A 19,353-nucleotide genomic window follows, 5' to 3' on the forward strand; every position below is an offset into this window, starting at 1 on the left:
CGAGGGGGGCCGGCAAAGTAAGGTGATGCAACTTCCAAAAACCTCAAATTGGCGGAAAAAGAACTTGTACACAAAGAGAGAGCAACTCATCCACACGGCAGGACAGAGTCTTCTATTAAGAGCCAAAGAAAGTATGTTGTGTTTCAATTCTATGTGTGTGGTTTTCACCTCTGTAGTCTCAGCTTTGTGTTTTATCTTGTTACATGTTGAGAGTCGGGGTTAATGAGTGAGTGGCAAAGCGCACAGCAGGTCATGTCTTTTAAAGGTGAGCTCAGTATTTTTCAAAGTGATGGGAAATGTTAAGGAGCAGAAAGAAACACGTGGCGCCTCCTCGCTATTAGGAGGAGGAAAAAGAGCTTTTTGGTGGTCTGAAGGGAAGGTGGTGACTTAGGAAGGGATGGGGGGGTGTTTCCGTAGTGTAATGTTCTGGTTACTTCTTCTCCTGTCGACCACCTTCTTTCATAGTGGAAAGGCTTCATATCACTAACAGTATCTATATTCATATTTTTTTTAAAACGAATAATGTAAAAAACAACAAAAAAAACAAACAAACAGAAAGAAAAGAAAAGAAAGCAAAGGAACTGTTGCTGCTTCTTTCTTTCTTTTTAATCACAGATGTGTCTTCTTGATTTTGTCTACCGTCACATATGAAACTTGCTTGTGATCATAGTGAACTGCTTGAAAACAGAGCTTTTAGGTTCATAATGTGTTTACAAATCTTAAATGTATTTAATTAAAGTAATAGTTTTCTTAAAATAATCACTATTTGGATCAGTGATAATTATTCAGGGATCCTTTAATTTTCCATTGTAGTCTAAAACCCCCAATCAGTAAAGAATGAACATGTGCTGTGTGCTTCAGATGTAACTTGTAACTTATTCAAATTATTTTTGGGGGGGCTGAATAGTAAATGTATAGTATGTCAACAGAGACTGTGCTTTGGTCAGTGGCAGTAATTCATACTGTTCATACAGCCCAGCATACTGTAAATGGACACACACCACCCTTTCCCACCGTATCCCTTTATTCCTTTACTATGATCACACCTTTGAGTGTTTCAAAAGCAGAAAATGAAGATTTACATCCAAGTTATATCTCCTATTCAGCCTCGTGCCTAAATAACAGAACAAGTTCATATCCAGTGACTCCTGAAAATTTTTTTTATGAACTTTGGAAAACATCGACAATTAGGCCTGTTATTGTCTATCTATAGTTGCCCTTTCTCTTATGGTTTGTATTGCACGTGGCAGGAGAGTCTGTGACTCACTGTCAGGAAGTGCTCCCCAAACGCACTGCCTGACGTCGAGTGTCAAACTGTGCAGGTCGAGAACAAAGCCTGCGTGCAACTGATGAAACCGGGCCACGGAGAGCTCTGAAACAATCAGGTGGAAGAAAATCTGCAGTAGCCAGACAGTCTGAAAAATCTAGTTTGATGACTTTATTAGAATATTTGAACTTTGAAATGAATAATTTGAGTAATAAGCTATGGTCCACCGGTTTATTACCTGATATCAAGTTTCTTGCCAGGCAGCGAAGGGGAAGTGATGATGTAAGAGGAAGCTCTAACATTTGGCAAGTGGTAAAGTTGCTTACAGTAGTTAATACGATCCGTCACCTTGGCTGCTTTACCAGATAGCCAATAATGTTTTGTTTATATGTGATAACCCGTTTTCCCCATTGCGAGTCCTGTAAAGTTAGACCCTCACTGCAAGTTGTCACATTGGTTCTTTATTTTCTTCACATATGATATTCTACCTGTTCTACCTGTTTTTAGGCTGTCTGAGGTTAAAGTGTCCATCAGTAACATCAACTGTTTTTTTTTACTGTTATATTGTTTTCCAGCATATAAAAAGCACCATAGGATCACATTAACAAAGGTGTGGTTCTCTAAGATCTGTGTCAGCTGCAAATAGAAATAGTTACAGTACCAGTCAAACGTTTGGAGCGTGTCCAAACTTTTCACACATATACCATAAAAAGCTTATGAGGAGATATTACGTTGGTGCTGTGTTAAAGACATTTTAGAGATTTCGAGTTTAAATAAATGGTAACCTCTGGGGTTAAAAATGTTGCTGAGGAAATGGATTGCAATAAGTAAAAAAAAGAAAAGCAGCCCCGAGGCTTCAAAAAACCGGTCAGCCCTCTTGTGGTGTTGGTGCATTTTAGCTGTGGTTCACGGACAAACTGTGTAACTGAGAAGTCAGTGATCAGGTTTTATTCATCCCTGTCGGCATTGCATTGTGTCTATACCTCCAATGTGTTTCACCTTAGATCTCAATCATGTGTCACAGAATAGTTTCGTGTGTTTCTATCTTCAGCATATTTGTCTATAGCTTTGAATGCCTGTAACTGTGGAATTTTCCCATGGCTTGCATCAGACAGTTTTCACAGAATGCTCTGAGATATTTCAGTGTTGTTTTTGTGAGGCATTGGTTCGGATATCTGGAATGACCAAACAAGTAGAGCAGAAGAGGGGGTTTACACACTGAAAGACATCAAGACAAACAAAAGAAAAATGAGGAAAAGATGTGCATAGTAGTAGCAACACAACAACAAGGCAACGCCACCAGGTTAGCAGCGGTGTCACAGTTCTCTGTGAGTAATAAGCACACAGATTTAAAGTGGAATAAAAGTGTATTAAAATGAAATAATTGATGGTGCTGTTAAGTTATGCATGAAATCTCTGTGTGTAATGGTTAAAAAGGCTGGACTGGATTCTATGCACAGTAAGTTACCACCACTAGGGGGCACCAAAGTACCTCTTTCCTCTCACTGTGTGATATTTATTCTGGGGTGAAATGCCTCAAAGAAGAAAAACATCAGGTGTGTGTTGTACCCAGCCTCAGTGGATTTGGAGCAAAACTAATCTGTGGGCCAATCAAGAGCAGCGCAAAGTGGGAAAATTACTAATTTCAGCAACCTCGCTTTTGTCCTGCATCTTTTTGCTGCACTGACATATTTTTTACAAAGGCACTTGTAAAATGAATTCCAGTCCAGCAAAAAGTGGCACATTTTATGCAGATTGTGGTATAATTGAATTGACTTTTAATTTGAAAGAAAACATTGCTTCTGAAATAACTGAAACTGGAAATATTCAAAGAGATGGACTCCTACGAGTCAAGTGAGAAACACTGGCAGATCATATTCAGTGTACATGGAGCTGCATCACAACACATTTAGCTTTGTCCAGCATTAAAACTAAAAACACAAAGAAAAATACTACAGTAGCATGCTGCTGGCCAAAGGAAAACATACCTGCAGTTCTCTATGTCATTTACTTGTTTAGACAGAGTAAATTGTGAGTTAATTGCTTAAACAGAAATATGAAAATAAGAGTTTATGAATGCAGCACAATTTAAATTGCTGGAGTTATTTTGTAGCAGAGGACTTGGTATATAACCTACGTGAGAATGATTTTAGTCTGAGATACATGAGAGAAAGTAAACAAATAGTATATTTCCCTAAATATTAGACTATTCACTCACATTTAAAGTCAAGTTAAATTTTAAGGGAGGAGTTGTTAGTCATAACTTAGTAAGCAGCATCAAGCCAATGAGTTTTTTTTTTTAATTTAACCATTCCCAAACTGTTCCCACAAAGTTAGGAGTATCAAACTGTAAATGGACTAGTTCTTATATAGCGCTTTTCTACTCTGAGCACTCATACAACACGTTTACATTCAGCCGTTCACACCAGCACTTCCATGTGTAACTGAGCTAAGCGCTCTTACACATTCATACTCAACACTTGCATCGGAGAGCATCTTGGGGTTCAGTATCTTGTCCAAGGATACTTTTACATGCAGCCCAGAATTGAACCACCAACCTTCCAATTAGTAGGTGACCTGCTCTACCTCCTTAGCTCTTGATATGCTGAAGCATTAACAGTTCCTTTCAGTGGGAGTAAGTGGCAGAGCCCAGCTCCTGAAAAACTGTTTATATATTTAATTCAATTCAATTTAACTCATCAATTTTATTTATATAGTGCCAAATCACAATAAACAGTCACCTTAAGGCGCTTTATATTGTAAGGTAAAGACCATACAATTAGAAACCCAACAGTCAAAACAAGCCTTGGCAACTGTGGGAAGGAAAAACTCCCTTTTAACAGGAAGAAACCTCCGACAGAACCAGGCTCAGGGAGGGGCAGCCATCTGCTGCAACCGGCTGGGGCTGAGGGGAGAAAGACAGGACAAAATACATGCTGTGGAAGAGAGCCAGAGATTAATAATTTTATATATATATATATATATATATATATATATATATATATATTAATTTATGTATGGGGATATAGCCCCGTGGGTGGTCTTTGTTTGTCCTCCAAGCTCAGGTCCTCTTCCACTGGCTTGAGGGACTATTCTGGACAGAGATCTCAGATGTCGTTCCTGGAATCTGCTGGAACCACTGCCCCAGTTTGGGGGTCACTGCCCTGAGTGTTCTGATTACCCCAGGGACCACTGTTACGTCCACCTTCCACACCCTCTCTAGCTCTTCTCTCCCCCCTTGGTATTTATCGAGCTTCTTGTGTTTCTTCTTCCTGATGTTGCCATCACTTGGTGTTGCTACATATATCACTACAGCCGTCTTCCTCTGCTTGTCCACAACTACTATGGTTAGCCATCATCAGTTTGTCTGACTGTATCTGGAAGTCCCACAGGACACACACACACACACACACACACACAGTGATGTGAAAAAATGATTTTGCCCTCTTTTTGATTTCCTATATTTTCACATATTTGTCACACTTACGTTTCAGATCATGAAACTGATTTTAATATTAGACTAAGATAACCTGAGTAAGTACAGAAAGCAGTTTTAAAATCATGATTTCATTTATTAAGGGAAAAAAAACACCCAACCCTACCTGGCCCTGTGTAACCTAATAACTGGTTGTTCCATCCTTGGCAGCAAGAACTGCAGTCTAGTGCTTGCAGTAACTGGCAGTGAGTTTTTCACCTCGCTGTGAAGGAATTTTGGCCCACTCAGAATTGTTTTAAATTAGGATGGTTTCCGACCATGAACAGGCTGTTTATGCCAAATCATATCAATTGGATTAAAGTCTGGACTTTGACAAACCCACTCCAAAAACCTTCATTTTGGTTTCCATCTGGCGCAGGGACCAATTGTTTAATCATCATTTGTGGGGACCACTCTTTCTAAGGGCTTTAAGGCATGAAAAAAAAAAATCAGGTACACTAAAGATGTTTATGTTAGCTTATACACACCTTCAAACACCTGAAATAATGAAGTCATGTCTTTACCACCCTTAATGGGGACTTTTGAAAAGTCAAGTGAACTTGGCTGATGGAGATCTCAGTTATTATAGTAATTGCATAATTCACACTGATTTCCTTTTGATTTGTGGGGACCTTGTAACAACAGTAAGTATTAGAAATTATATTAAAGTGTATTAGTTCAATCCTTGGATTACTTCATTAGTTTAAAAAAGTTTAATCTATAACTGAGTAGAATTAACACTTTAAAGTAGTCGTACACCAACAAGTGTTCAAATTATGAAACTTAGCTGTGCTTAGCTGTTCGTAGAAAATGAGGAAATGTGAAGTCTGGAAATGGTTCTAGTGATACAAAGTATCACTCTTGCCTAGAACATTTATGTGTGATTGATATTCCCAATTGTAAGTGGTTTAAGTGAATATTGATAGATGAAGGGGTGTACAGTTACTATAATTTACTTGTAAAGGAATGAAAAAGAAGTTAATAATTATCTAGATATTTCCCAGCCCATGTTAAACCTACAAGTCAGACCTTTAAGCCCCTCTGCTTTTCATTGTTAGGTTATTCTTCCTTTAATTCTCACCAGTTCGCATTTTTTCTATATTTTTAACAGTAAAGCATACAATAATTTCTACTACCTAACTACTACTAACTGTGAAAGTTTTCATTTTCTTTTTGACACTTAATATGACATAATATGGTATAAATGCCCCCTACTGTTTACTTTTTGTTCATTTCATCTGGTATGAAAATCTTATTTTCATTTGGGAACTTATGAAATGGTGGCACTCCCCAGTCGGACCAGGAGCGACATGTTAGGCTGCACGTTCTCCTTACATTGCTGGCTGTCTGAGTGGTGTCTGAAAAATGATGTGGGCTTTAGAGAAACTTTCTGGGGAAAGCCTGGTCTTTTAGTAGAGACGACATCCACTCCACACTGGATGGAGCAGTTCTCGTTTCTAGAAATCTGACCAAATTTATTAAATCCCCCAAAACGTGACCTCCCAGGGTTGCGACAGGAAGCAGAGTTTCAGTCTTACACGCCTCTGTGCAGCTTCTCTTCTCCTGCAGTCCTCCCAAAACCCCATCCCCACAGAGACGGTGCCTGCTCTCAGACCACCAAAAAACAAACCAAAAATCAGCAAAAAACTATTTAAGCATAAAAATTCACAAAGAAAGAACAACATAGCAACCAAAGAGTAAAACAGTTAAATGTGGATTATTAAACATTAGGTCTCGCTCTTCTAAAATCCCTGTTGGCATATTTAATCATTGATCAACATATTGATTTATTCTGCCTTGCAGAGACCTGGTTACAACAGGACGAATATGTTAGTTTAAATTGATCAACACCCCCGAGTCACACTACCTGTCAGAATGCACGAAGCACAGGTCGAGGAGGAGGAGTAGCAGCAATCTTCCACTTCAGCTTATTGATCAACCAGAGACCCAGACAGAGTTTTGATTCATTTGAAAGCCTGATTCTTATTCTTGTATACCTTAATTGGAAAACTCGACAACCATTTTTTTTTGTTGTTGTCTGCCTGGCTCTTACGCAGAGTTTCTGTCTGATTCCTCAGACCTTTTATCTGATTTAGTGCTCAGTTCAGATAAAATAATTTTAGTGGGTGATTTTAATATTCATGTATATGCAGAAAGTGACAGTCTCAACATTGCATTTAATCTATTATTAGACTCAGTTGGCTTCTTACAAAATCTAAATGAGCCCACCCACCACTTTATTTTTTTTTTTTAAAGATACAGTACCAGTCAAAAGTTTGGACACACTGACTGGTACTGTACATAACTTTGTTCTCAGTAAAATACAACCAGCAGCTAGAGTAATATAGAGTATTGTGGGTCTGCAGAAATAATTCTAAATATAGCTACGTAGTTTTAAAGCCCTGAATGGTGCAGTACTTAACTGGTCTGCTAACTCCTTATTCTGCTGCCAGGTTACTATATCAACAACTTCTTTCAGTTCTCCATTTTATCTACTGCTGCACTCAGGATGTGGTATAGTCTCCTTACCCACATTAAGGCCTGCCCTGCCACTGACAGTTTGAAATCAGTCCCATCTTTCTTTCTTGCTTTTAGTTCAGCGTATGATTACCCCTGTGGTCATGTACACTTCTAATTTTAATGGCTTCTTAATTTCTCTGTTGAGCTGGTATGATTAAAATTTTTCCTATCCCTTTTATATGATAAGTTTTAAATCATGTTTCCATGTGTAACATTTTTCTTATGCATTCGTGTGCATTTTTTATTCCATCATGAAATATTTCTGACTGACTAGTCAGAAATGTTTTTAGTTGGTGAAAGTTCTGGACTGCTGGCAGGCACCAGGACTCTTCTACTTGGTAGCCATACTGTTATAATAGGTGCAGTATGTGGTTTAGCGTTGTCTGGCTGAAATATTTAAGGCCTTCCCTGAAAAAAACTATGTCTGGATGGGAGCGTGTGTTGTTCTAAAACCTGTATATACCTTTCAGCACTGATGGTGCCTTTCCAGATGTGCAGCCTGCCAATTCCACAGGCACCAACGCACCACCATACCATCAGAGATGCAGACTTTTGAGCTGCGTGCTGATAACAAACCAGATGGCCCCTATCCTCTTTAGTCCACAGGATGTAGTTTCTGTTTTCCAAAAAGAATTTCAAATTTCAATTCTTCTGACCATAGAACAGTTTCTCACTTTGCCTCAGTCCATTTTAAAACAGCTTTGGCCCAGAGAAGACGGCAGTATTTCTTGATCATGCTCACATATGGCTTCTTCTTCTTTGCATGATAGAGCTTTACCCTGCATTTGTGGATGGCATGTTGAACCGTGTTCACAAGCGGAAGTGTTTCTGAGTTCACGCAGTGATTACCATGACAGAATCATGCCTTAAAATGAGCTAGTATTTTTCATAAAATAGTAAATTTCTGAGTTGAGACATATGATATGTTTTCTATGTTTTATTACGAATACAATATAGCTGTATGAGATTTGCATTCTGTTTTTTTATTGACATTTTATACAGTGTCCTAACTGTTTTTGGAATTGGGGTTGTAATAAAGAAGAGACCGGAGAAACATCCTTTAACAACGTTATAAGTATTGACGTTGCATGATTTTTTCCACCAGAGGGCACTCTGCAGCTTCCCTGTTGCCAACACAGTTTAGCGTGCCACAAACACGACAACCTGCTGATCCGAGCAGAGTCGGGCAGAGCATGACCAAGTAAATTGATAACTTCACATGACAAATGTGAGACAAATTTGTATATGGTCTCGTACAAAAAAAATATTGGCCAGTATATTGGAATATCAGATTTTTAAAACCACCAAATATCAGTCTTAAAAATCCTAGATTGGTCCTGTATTGGTCAGGCTTTATTGTATAAGGAGAAAGGGGCAAAAAAATGGCAATAAAAATGTCTCGGTAAAGACATACTTAAATTTTATACTTTATTACAGTACTTGAATAAATCTAATTAGTTACATTTGCCTGCTTTACCTTAACAATGCAAACACTTCAACACGCTGATCATCATGATTAGAGTGATGTTTAATTACCTGCTGATACAGTCTTTCTCATTTGAAACAAGATTGTGTGAGCCATGCTGTTTTATAATTTTGTATACAAAGTCATGCTGTTGTGATATACCTTTTGTAATCTGATGTGTGGTACACCTTTGTAATGTGTTGTGTATTTATGGTGCATTAGATTGGTAATGTCTCTGGACCAAAGTCTCAATTCCATGTAAATATAAGAGAGGCCAACCCCGTTTCAGGTATAATGTGCTTGTGCGTTTTTATTGTAGCAGCTGCTACAGACTGATTATTATAAGAAAAGGTTTTCTGTATTTCTGTATGCAGCACTAATTTTACCTGTTGTCTTGGCAGGGGTTTCGGAAAAGGCAGATTTACTGCTATAGATAGTATGTTTCTGTATTTTTGTAGCATTCTCCTTGCACTCGAACTAGTTTACAAAAGCAGACGCTATAATTTGAATGCCACAATACAAAAATAATAAATGATGATTTGTGTGCTTCACAAATCCCATATCTTCTCATTCCCAATGCCATTTCCTTATTGTAAGAATTCTTTTTTTTCCTGCAGTCCGCAAGTGACGCATAGTCTGCTGGCTCTATTTATTGGATGTTGAACAAAGGCCCAAGCACAGTTACCGCTGCTTTGAGTACATCACAATTTTCTTAGTCGTATTTAGACACATTTCTGTGCACAGTGTGAGGAATAGTCTGTTATGACAAAACAGAGCTTGTGGAGCCCCAATCGTACTGCTGCATATTGACTTCATTGAAAGTAGACACATCTGATTTGCAGAAAATATGGTGCATTGTAAACATGGCTAGAAATAATGGATGCTGTTTTGTTTTAAATCCACTGTGTTGTGCTTCATGTCTCTCAGTGCTACAGTGTAAATGCAGTGTGCAAATCAAGAACAGGTTGTATGATTATGTTAGTACAGGAGGCTGGTGTTGCATCTGTCTGGTACATAAAGTAATTAATGAATTGCATGTCTCCACCTTAGTTCTATAATTTGCTCCAACGATGGCTCAGCAAAAATATAACAAAGTGTCAGTTGTGTACCCCAGAAAATGGGGGCCCCCAACAAAAAAAACATATGTGTTGTGTTTAATGTATAACTATTCAAGGCACCCCTCCCCCAACAGCATAATTCTAATGTAGCATTTATAATAGGAGAGCTAACTTTAAAATACTTACACTACATTTTCTTTTGCTTTGTGAGTCTGCGATAGAATTAACTTCACTCTTTTTTTGTTAATGTCAGGCTTTGAGAAATGACCTTCATTTCAGCCAGCCATATAAAAAAACCCCAAAAATAACAAATAAAAACAAACCTTGAACCTTGACTTTTGAACCCTCTACATTTTTACTGACTTGTTTGCTCACCATAACCTCTGTCATAATTCATCCGTCACCTTTTTCAACTCATTTAACTTTTAGGACACGGAAAGCCAAGCGGTTATGAATCAAAGCAAGGAGATGCCATATGCAAAAAAGGATAAGTGTTGGGTTTTGTTCTGAGAACTAGTTCATCCTAAGCTGCCACTAAAAAAGTGAACTTTGCATGACACATTTTCAGTCAGCCTCCTCATCTGCACCTGGATATTCACATGAAATGCAAATTCTTTATCTTATACTGTGAATCGTGTAATTTCATGTACTAGCATACAAACATTTACAAATTTATGCAAAACGCAATGTAACGTAGCAAAAGTGATGCATGTACTTAGTTCCAAGTCTAAAAATCTGTGATTTTTCTCAAATGTTTGCAAGAAAACGGCTTATCTTCTGGCATCAATGTCTTCACATCACTTCATCTTATCAATGCTGAGATATTTTATTCTGGAGCAGAGGTGAACTGACTGCAGATCACTGGGGCCTTGTGGCTGCCATGGCTGGGAAAAAAGTAAATTTTCATCTTCTGCCTCCATTAACTGTTTATTAATTTCCTCATATTTTCACTGATTAAAGAACCAATCAGAAGAAGGCTGCTGTATGCATAGTTCCTTAATTATCCCCATTACAATGTACTCACACGAGAATATCCAAAGGGAGAAAAAAAAATAAATTACACTTGAAACTGAGCCTCGTAAAAATGTAATTAGACCTCCAATTTTGTAAGAAGTTTACTGAGACATATTCTACTTTGTGGAACAGGCACACCGTGCTGTTGTTAGACAGACAATGGACTAGATTTCAGCACATAGCTGTGAAATAAGTTTCCTAACCTTGTGTTTTGGTATTCATCAGGTTTGACCCAAGGATTATGTGGATTAAACGTTAAAAAAAAAAAAAAAGATAATGCCAAGGCCAATAATCAACTGAACACAGAGACCAACTGTACTGGAAAGCCCTACTCTTAGTGTGTCAACGTGATTGTGCTGATTAAACTGAAAAATATATTTGGAAATATAAAGTACAGTTAATATTTTAACAGTAACACAATTTTCATTATTTTGGCTCTTCACTTTAGTTTAAGGGGCTGAAACATTTAGAATTTTTACTTTTTATACACAGTCTACTATTTTCAGAAGCTCAAATGTAACTGGACAAATGAATATAACCATGAAGGCTGAAACTGCAAGTCCTCGAAGGTGAAGGCTGGTGTTAGCAGAGATAAGGGGACACCTTGGGACTGGGAGACTTGGCTGGAGGCTAGTAACAACGGACACGGTGGAACTCCTCTGGAGGCTTGGCAGGTGGCCAGTAGTGGAGACGGAGACCCACTGGAGGCTGAATTCATGGCCAGTAACAAAGATAGAGACCTTCAGGTGGCTGGCAACGGAGGAGACCTTCAAGTGGATGATGAGCGGCCACCAACAAAGGAGATGGAGTTCTCCTGAAGGCTGACCTAGTGGATTATGCTTAGGCAGCTCTGACTCAGGCAGTGTCAGACCCTTGGGCTCAGGTGGCGTGGGGGTCTCAGCCTCAGGTGACTGGTGCTATGTGGCAGGGCATGCAGTCTCCTTGGGCGGGGGCTACTCATAAAGGTACACAGGCTTGGGTTCAGGCTTGGTCTGTGCAGAACCCAGAGAAGACTCTGGTGATGAGGGCTGCACAGGGCATGCAGGCTCCTCTGGCTGGGGCCCTGCAGGGTACAGTCTCCTCTGGCTCAAGATCTGGCAGCGCCCACTCTGGCTTGGGATACACAGGAGGCAGGGGTCTCCAGCTGAGGCAGAGTCTCAGAAGCGGCCTACACAGGTTCACATAGTGCTAAGACAGTCTCTGGGGAGGCCCCGGGAGGAGCAGACTCATGGAAAACTAACTTAAGAAGCCCAGCCACAGGTGCTGCCTGCTCTAGCCCAGGGAACACAGAAAGTCTAGCTCCCTGTATAGACTCAGGAAATGGTACAGGTCCTGGGAACAAAGGCTCATGGATTGTCTGAGCAGCTATAAACCCCAATTCATCCGCCTGGACCCTTGTTTCTTAATGTGGACAGCAGGCAACAGTGATAATGAGGAGCTGGCCAGCTGCAGTGGGATCGAGGAACTGGCTGGCTGCAGTGGCAGCAAAGATTCAGGTGAAGGAGCGACAAGTGAGTAGGTGCCCAGCGTAAACCTGAGCCATCCTACCCTCATCACTTGAGTCGCTAGGAGGAGAGAAGTAGCTACAAGAAGTCATCTGGGTGAAGCAGCAGCTAAGTGCTAGCCAGCTACAGTGAGGATGTGGACACCACAAAGTCTTTAAAGAAGTCAGGCAGATTTTTCCCATAACTAGAGTAAGCAGAAACTGCCCAGTTAATCTGGATCTGAATGGCTTGTTTCTTCTGGGTGGTGAAAACAGCAAACCACTGTCCATGAAGCCCGACTACCTGGTTAAAAAAAACTCCTCAAAATCTAAACAGACTGTATCTGCTGGGTCCACATCTGAGCGTACTGTCACAATCTGTAGATTACACTGGTCAACAAAAAACCCCTTTTTGTCTGCTACCTGAGGAAAAACAACTGATTTTTACAAATTTGGGTATGCTGATTCCAAATATGCGAACAGAATTTCTCTAGCACATCAGGATCTTGAGTTACGTAACTATGCCAATAAAAAGCCAATTGCCAAACTCGACGTCAATGATTTTATTAGAAAAGTTCACCATGAACATACAAATGGTGAAAAAAAGACACAGATGGGGCACCAGGATAGCTCAGGGCATGAGCAGGCGACCATGTATGCCGCCTGGCTGTCCAGCCAGTGCAGGTTCAAGTCCTGGCCTGTCCCCATTTGCCGTGTGTCTTCCCCCAATTCTCCACTGGAAAACAGTTAAGTAAAGCTGAAAACGCCAAAAAAATATCTTTAAAACAAAGGACCAACAAAGGAGATGGAGTTCTCCTGAAGGCTGACCTAGTGGATCATGCTTAGGCAGCTCTGACTCAGGCAGTTAAAAAAAAAAGACACAGATACCAAAATCAGTCATATCAGGAATCTCAAACTAATACAGTCCACAATAAGTCTGCCTAAACAGTTCAAAACACTTGCTCTTGCTCTCGTGCTTCACAGAAGTTTCACGCTGTAGAAACCAGCCAGTAGTCACCTATCATGTTTGCGTTATAGCGCCCCTAGTACCTGGTCTCCATTTCAGAGATCTCTTGATGGAACCTTTTGCTCACTTCACCCAAATTGGGTGGAAAGAAGTCAAGATGAGAGTGAAGGAAGTGAATCTTAAGTGACATTCTGCAACCCATGCGTTTGAATGACATGAGCATGTCGTCAACTAGTTCCTCATAGGTTGTGGCTTTGTGGTTGTCCAAGAAAATCTGTACCACCTGAACAAATTATTCCCGTGCTCTTAGTTCAAGGGGTCTGAGCTTAGATGGAAAGTCTTTCTCTCTAATAAGCTCACGGACTTGGGGTCCATCAAAGATCCCAGCTTTAAGCTTGGCATCACTTGGGACTGCCCCAGAAACACTATTCTATCACTTGTTGTAGCATTAAAACTTTGTTTTTATCTATTGACAGATCAAAGCAGTCACTATAAGAAATTGCAAATTTTTGAGATTGTTGATCCTCAATATTGGCAGTTAAACTTTGGTTGATTGAATTTTAATGACCATATTTGGATTCAGCACCCCAAATCACCCAAATTATTGCTAAATTCTGTTCAATTTGAAAATTAGAAAATCTTAGCAAAATCTTAGCAAACCTGACGTGCTAGAGAAATTCTGATTATAAATTTGGAATCAGCATACCTGAAATGCCTTATATCAGGTATTTTTCTCCAGGTAGCAAACTCATTGTTGACCAGTGTTATGCAGACTGTATGGATTGGGAAGTTGACCCAAAATGCGACAGAGAATGGTTTCATAGCCATTTATTTAGGTTATTTGCCTTCCAAAAAGGCAAAACATAAAGCCAAACACAGAGTCCAAAGGGGACCTGAAAGCTTTAGCTATTAGAACGTGGAACTTGGAAAAACATTGGGGCCAGAAAAAGGGTGAAGGCAGCACTATATACAGTACCAGTCAAAAGTTTGGACACACCCATTCATAGGAATTGGTAAGTGTGTCCAAACTTTTGACTGATAATGTATACACACAGAAGAGCAATCAGAGGAAGTGAAGACAGCTGGGGAAAACAAGACACAGCTGAACTAATCACAGAGGAAAGACAAGAAAAGTAAAACTAAAAACAAGGCACGAAGACCCATAACTCAATACACTGAGACCCCGGACCAAGAAAATTTGACTCAATCTGAGCAACCAGAACATTCGTATAGATGTCATATATTCTGTTGCTTCTGTCTTCTGCCCCTTTTAAATAATCACCTGTCATACTGGTTCAGGATGATCTGTATGGGACAGTACTGAAACAGTTTTTACAGAATATTTTGTGCAGGAAATGCTCTGGCTTTTTAACACATTTTGTAAAGTTTGGTCTTTTTGTTCTTGAGGCTTGTGAATGGTTTCCTCTTTTCAGTAACTCCCTTTGTATTTCTTTATGTGAAGTCTTCTCATTATGGTAGCTTTGGAAGATGATACTGTATGTCTAACTCCTGGAGTATGTTCTTTAATTTGACTTGATGTTGTGAAGCATCCTGTGATCAACTCCTGACCTTTTAGCTGTTTAAGAAGAAATAATGAAGAAACCCTCACCTGCCCATGAAACAGCTTTTCAGTCAACTTTCCAATTTCTTTTGGAGTACATTAATTCACAAACCCTTCGTCTAATTTGGTTGTGAATAACCTTAAATTAAAAATAACAGTCTGCCCAATAAGTGCATATTCATCATCATAATTGAAAGTGCCTTAAATCAAATTTTCTAAGTGTCCAAGTAATTTTACATAGAGCTGAAGCACATTTTCAACTGACACTTTAAGGGGTGGAAGAAATGAGTGGTAACTAGGGGCTGAGGAGCTAAGTCTTACCAAAGATGATGAATGATTACTACAAGATAGGATGTTTATCATTAATACTGCATAAGCAGGCAGCTGTGATCCTACTTTACGTCATCCTTGGCTTTTTGCACTGGCGTCAGGGCAAGTATTAATGTTCAATCTGCAGTCTCTCTTTTTACTGAGGGAAATGTTTTGGTTTTTCTAAAGAGTCTACATCCTCTTTTTTTTGCAAGCAACTTAGTGGTAAATGGGTCTGGAAATAACATAATTCTCATTCTCAGTTAATCCATTAATCCTCTACTCTGTGGAAAGTAAAATAAAGTTCAAAACCGAACGTTTAATTTAAAATGATATGAAACAGAAAATCTCCTCAAGTTCTCGCATTCACAATGCTGGAACCAGCATTTTTGGATGATGAAATGACTAAAACCGTTAATTACTAACATGTGACCTAACATCACAACTCTCAACTCACCGTTATCTGAACTTTCATGTCACTGGTTGCTCCATGGGACATTAAACAGTCTGTGCTTGGAAGCTACTTACCTCACGCTTACAGACACGTCAGATATCAGGGTAAGTTGGATGCAACCTTTTGCTGCCTCTCCTCCCTGGATTGCCCAATAGGGTTGGCTTAACTCTTACCTTATGTATATACATTAGTCAGCCAATGAGATGGAGCCAGAGCGCGGTGATTTGATCAAAGACTTCAGCCTTTGTGCCAGTTAGTTTCTCACGGCCGAGCTGCTACCGCTTTTCCAATGTAGAAGTTGGTGTTGTGGTTGTGTGTGTGTGTGTGTGTGTGTTTTTTTTCTCCATTCAGACATCATATTGTGGATGGTAAGGTTCAGTTTTTAACCTAGTTTTGTTTCTTGCCATCTTTTTATCAGTGTGCAGCATGGTGTGTATGATGGATGACAGCTCGGGGCATTTTTGAGTCCCTGTAGGCTCCCGTATATGTAACAGGCAGAATGTGTACATGTGTGTTTTTATGTGTGTAACGCTGAATGGTAGCTATATTTGGCCACCTTTTCTCTCTTTTTTCACGAGTGCTTTTAGTACACTGTCTGAAGTTTTTTTTTCTTATTCACTGAGCCAAATGAAGGGAGACATGCTTCAGATTTGCTGCTTTTCTCTGTTTGTGTTTTGGACTTTTGGAGCAGCATCGGGCACTGGGAAGACAGACTTTTTCAGGTTTTGACAGATATTTTCTAGACTAAAGTGCTGCAGATTTATCTGTAACAGTAATATAGTAGACCGCTAATATCTATGAAAACCTATGATGCTGTTTACTCGTAACATGTGTGCACGGATGCTGCAAAAGGTGAGTGCCCAGATGAGCATTTTGAAAACTTTTCCCTCAACCCAAAGTATTTTCTGCCACTTTCTTCAAAATCCAGGCTGAGTGTTCTTTTCCCAGTTTGGCTTTCATACAGCAGCAGTCAGTGGGCAGTCTAAACGTTTCCCTAACAGTTAATCTCTTTACACAAAAGGGCACTTTGTTATGGCAGCTGCTTTGCTAAAAAATGCAAATCTGTCACTACATTTTCTAAATTGTTCCCCTGCATCTTCTCTAACTGATGTCTTACAAGTTGTGCTTCTACCTTTCATTTAACTCGGAGCATAAACAGTTGATTTATTTTCATTTTGACCTCGAACCAGGTCATGCACTGAGACTGAAGAGCTGTTTTGAACATGGCCAAGGGGACAAGAAACTAAAAAGTGTTGCCCCCCCCCACTACCCTACCCCTTTTTCCCCCAACTCCTGTCCTCCCTCCACCCCTCTCTGCCTGTCACGTGTTCTTTTCACAGCATAGAAAAGTTTCTGGATTAGGGCAGAATTAGCACAAAGCAGCGACGCCACTTCAGCTACACTTGCAAACAACACAGAAGAGGGGGGACAGAGACGCCGAGAGCGACGCGACGGGGGTGAAGACGTTCCAGCAAACCTCAGCCACCTCAGAAAACTCCAAACTTTGCTAAGCAAGAGGAAGACGAGTCCATCCCAGACACAGAGACAGAGAGAGAGAGAGAGCGAGAGAGGCAGCAGAGAGGCAGGGGATCTTTGCCGACAAGGTCCTGAAGGATGGAAGAGAAGCAGTTTGCTGGGATCCTGGTGAGTTTTACTCTTGTTCATTAAACATGTGTATACACACTCTTTTAAAAGCAGGAACATGTGGATACAGACACATCTCAGCTGTGTGGCGCTGGTGGGATGCAGCTGCTGGACCACAAGTTGAATCACCCTTTGCCTTCCCTTTTGAGGCCAGGTGGTTTGGTTTCATTGCGCCAGGGGATCATTCACAGGACTCTAACCTGTTTTTTTTTTTTATTCAAAAGTAGGGTGTTACACTCATAATTTTCTAATTTAGTCTCATTTTTATGTTGAAATTCTTAACCTGGAATGAAGATTTGCAGTTTTTAATGAATAAAAAGCTTGCAGTTTCCCACAGAGTAATTATCCTGCTGGTGTTTATGTGCAGGAGACAGAGCTGTCATCCCCTGCTGTTCACAATGGCACTGCTAAACTACACATTAGCAACTAAACACTGTCCCAAAAGCCCCCAAAGTTCATTTGCAGGCACAGAAGCTCTCCTCTCAGCACACTCTCACCACCTATCTGATCTTTGCAAGAGCTGAAAACAGTAAAAGTGTATTCAGTGTTTTTTGGGCTGCTGATAAGACATGAGGCCAAGAGGTAAATGTGTCAGTGTCAGGCCTACAATGTTGGTGAAGCTTTAAATAGAGGTTTGGCGTCATTGGCAGTCAGGTCACCTCTCCCTCCGTCTCTCTCTCTCTCCCTTTAGTCCGTCTTGAGACGGTGATAAACACAAACACTGAGCTCCAACTCTCATCTGACATTCTTGCTTGTTTGAAGCCTTGCTTTCCTCCCCGCTGACATTTTTTTTTCCTCTGCCGCATTCTTTAAAGATGTATATCCCTGTTAAAATGCAAACACGCCGTCTGAAGTTAAGAGGGTGCCGTTATCAGCGTCTTTCTCGCACAAACATTTGAAGGTGCTTGGAGGATGGAGATATAATTTTTGCTTTCAAAAAAATCCTGTTTGTTTGTGCTGGAGAGTTTTCAGCGCAGTGACAGATAGCCAGTTAGTCGTTTGATTACTTTGGCACGACTGGATATTTGAAAAAATAAAAATAAAAGTTGTGTGTTTGGCTGTAGCTCATCACAAGGTTTTAGATGATCGTGTCAAGAGGTAGATGTGAATAGTTTTGGCTGCATATGCCTGCATTTAACTAAGATGTAAGTGGTACTCTGTGGCCACTATGAAGTTGTAGGCCTCACACACTCAGTAGTGTTTCTAAGGAAAGTCTAGAGGAAAGGACCAAAGTATCAATAAAGTGTATCTCTAGTGGCTGGTATTACTCCTCACAGCCAACAGGGGTTTATAGGCTAATAATAATTGAGCATTGTGGTGTTTTAATATGTGCTTCAGCTTCATCATACCTAAGAAAAGTTGAAATTGTATCATTAGTCATCTTTAGAGTGAATGCTGTCAACTCAAAGGTGGGCAAGCAACATAAATGGGTGTAAAATGTAGCAATCTGTGTCACTAGAAGCAATTCTGCTGTGCACAGTAAGTACTTTACTTCAAATGCTGATTTCATTCATTTAAAAGGATAATCAAGGCACAGAGCGCCATCACGCCTCCTGCAGCGGTGATGGCAGACAGCTGCTTATACACACACTCATGCACTTCTCTCCTGATTGGTCATTTCTTGTGGCTGGGGCTGTTGTCTTCAGTGTTTGTGGACAGTGATGTCAATTGTGTCTTAGAGATGTCAACAACGGATAAAAGAAAGTGTGTGTGTGTGTGTGTGTGTGTGTGTGTGTGTGTGTGTGTGTGTGTGAGTGAGAGAATTACAGACAGACTCTCGCTCTCCCATCGCCAACTGTCACTTCGCTTTTTTCCCTCCTTTTCGCTCCTTGAACTCTTTAATCATCCATTTCTGTCTCTCCCTGTTCGCCCTTGTTCTCAGAGTGAAGATGAACATGAATTTATGAACAATATGTATGTATTTATCATTTGAAATTGAATCCATTCATCTTTACCTCTATTCAGAGGGTGGAAGTGGACTGTTTCCTATTGCTTGATTAAACGCAGCAATACTTTTTGAAAGTCCTTGCCCCGTTTTTGAATTGTCTGGTTACATTTATTTATGCTGGTCCAGATGGTTGGTGGATGGACCAGTCACTGTAAATCTCAGGACACACAAGGCGCTCGCTTCCTGCT

The 19,353-nt window shown here is 40.1% G+C and overlaps 1 protein-coding gene across 1 annotated transcript in view; it reads left to right on the forward strand.

Annotated features, from left to right (window-relative positions):
* Nucleotides 1-56: 56 nt before the first annotated feature.
* slc6a9 (solute carrier family 6 member 9) overlaps nucleotides 57-19,353 on the forward strand; it is an 80,435-nt gene continuing 61,138 nt past the window's right edge. Inside the window, exons 1-2 of the mRNA XM_030752570.1 lie at nucleotides 57-131; nucleotides 16,914-17,217. Coding sequence (XP_030608430.1) covers nucleotides 17,188-17,217 — 30 coding nt within the window. The 5' untranslated portion in view covers nucleotides 57-131; nucleotides 16,914-17,187. The remainder of the gene's footprint in view (nucleotides 132-16,913; nucleotides 17,218-19,353) is intronic.

The sequence above is a fragment of the Archocentrus centrarchus genome, chromosome 17 (genome assembly GCF_007364275.1).
Source record: "Archocentrus centrarchus isolate MPI-CPG fArcCen1 chromosome 17, fArcCen1, whole genome shotgun sequence".
Classification (NCBI taxonomy): Eukaryota; Metazoa; Chordata; class Actinopteri; order Cichliformes; family Cichlidae; genus Archocentrus; species Archocentrus centrarchus.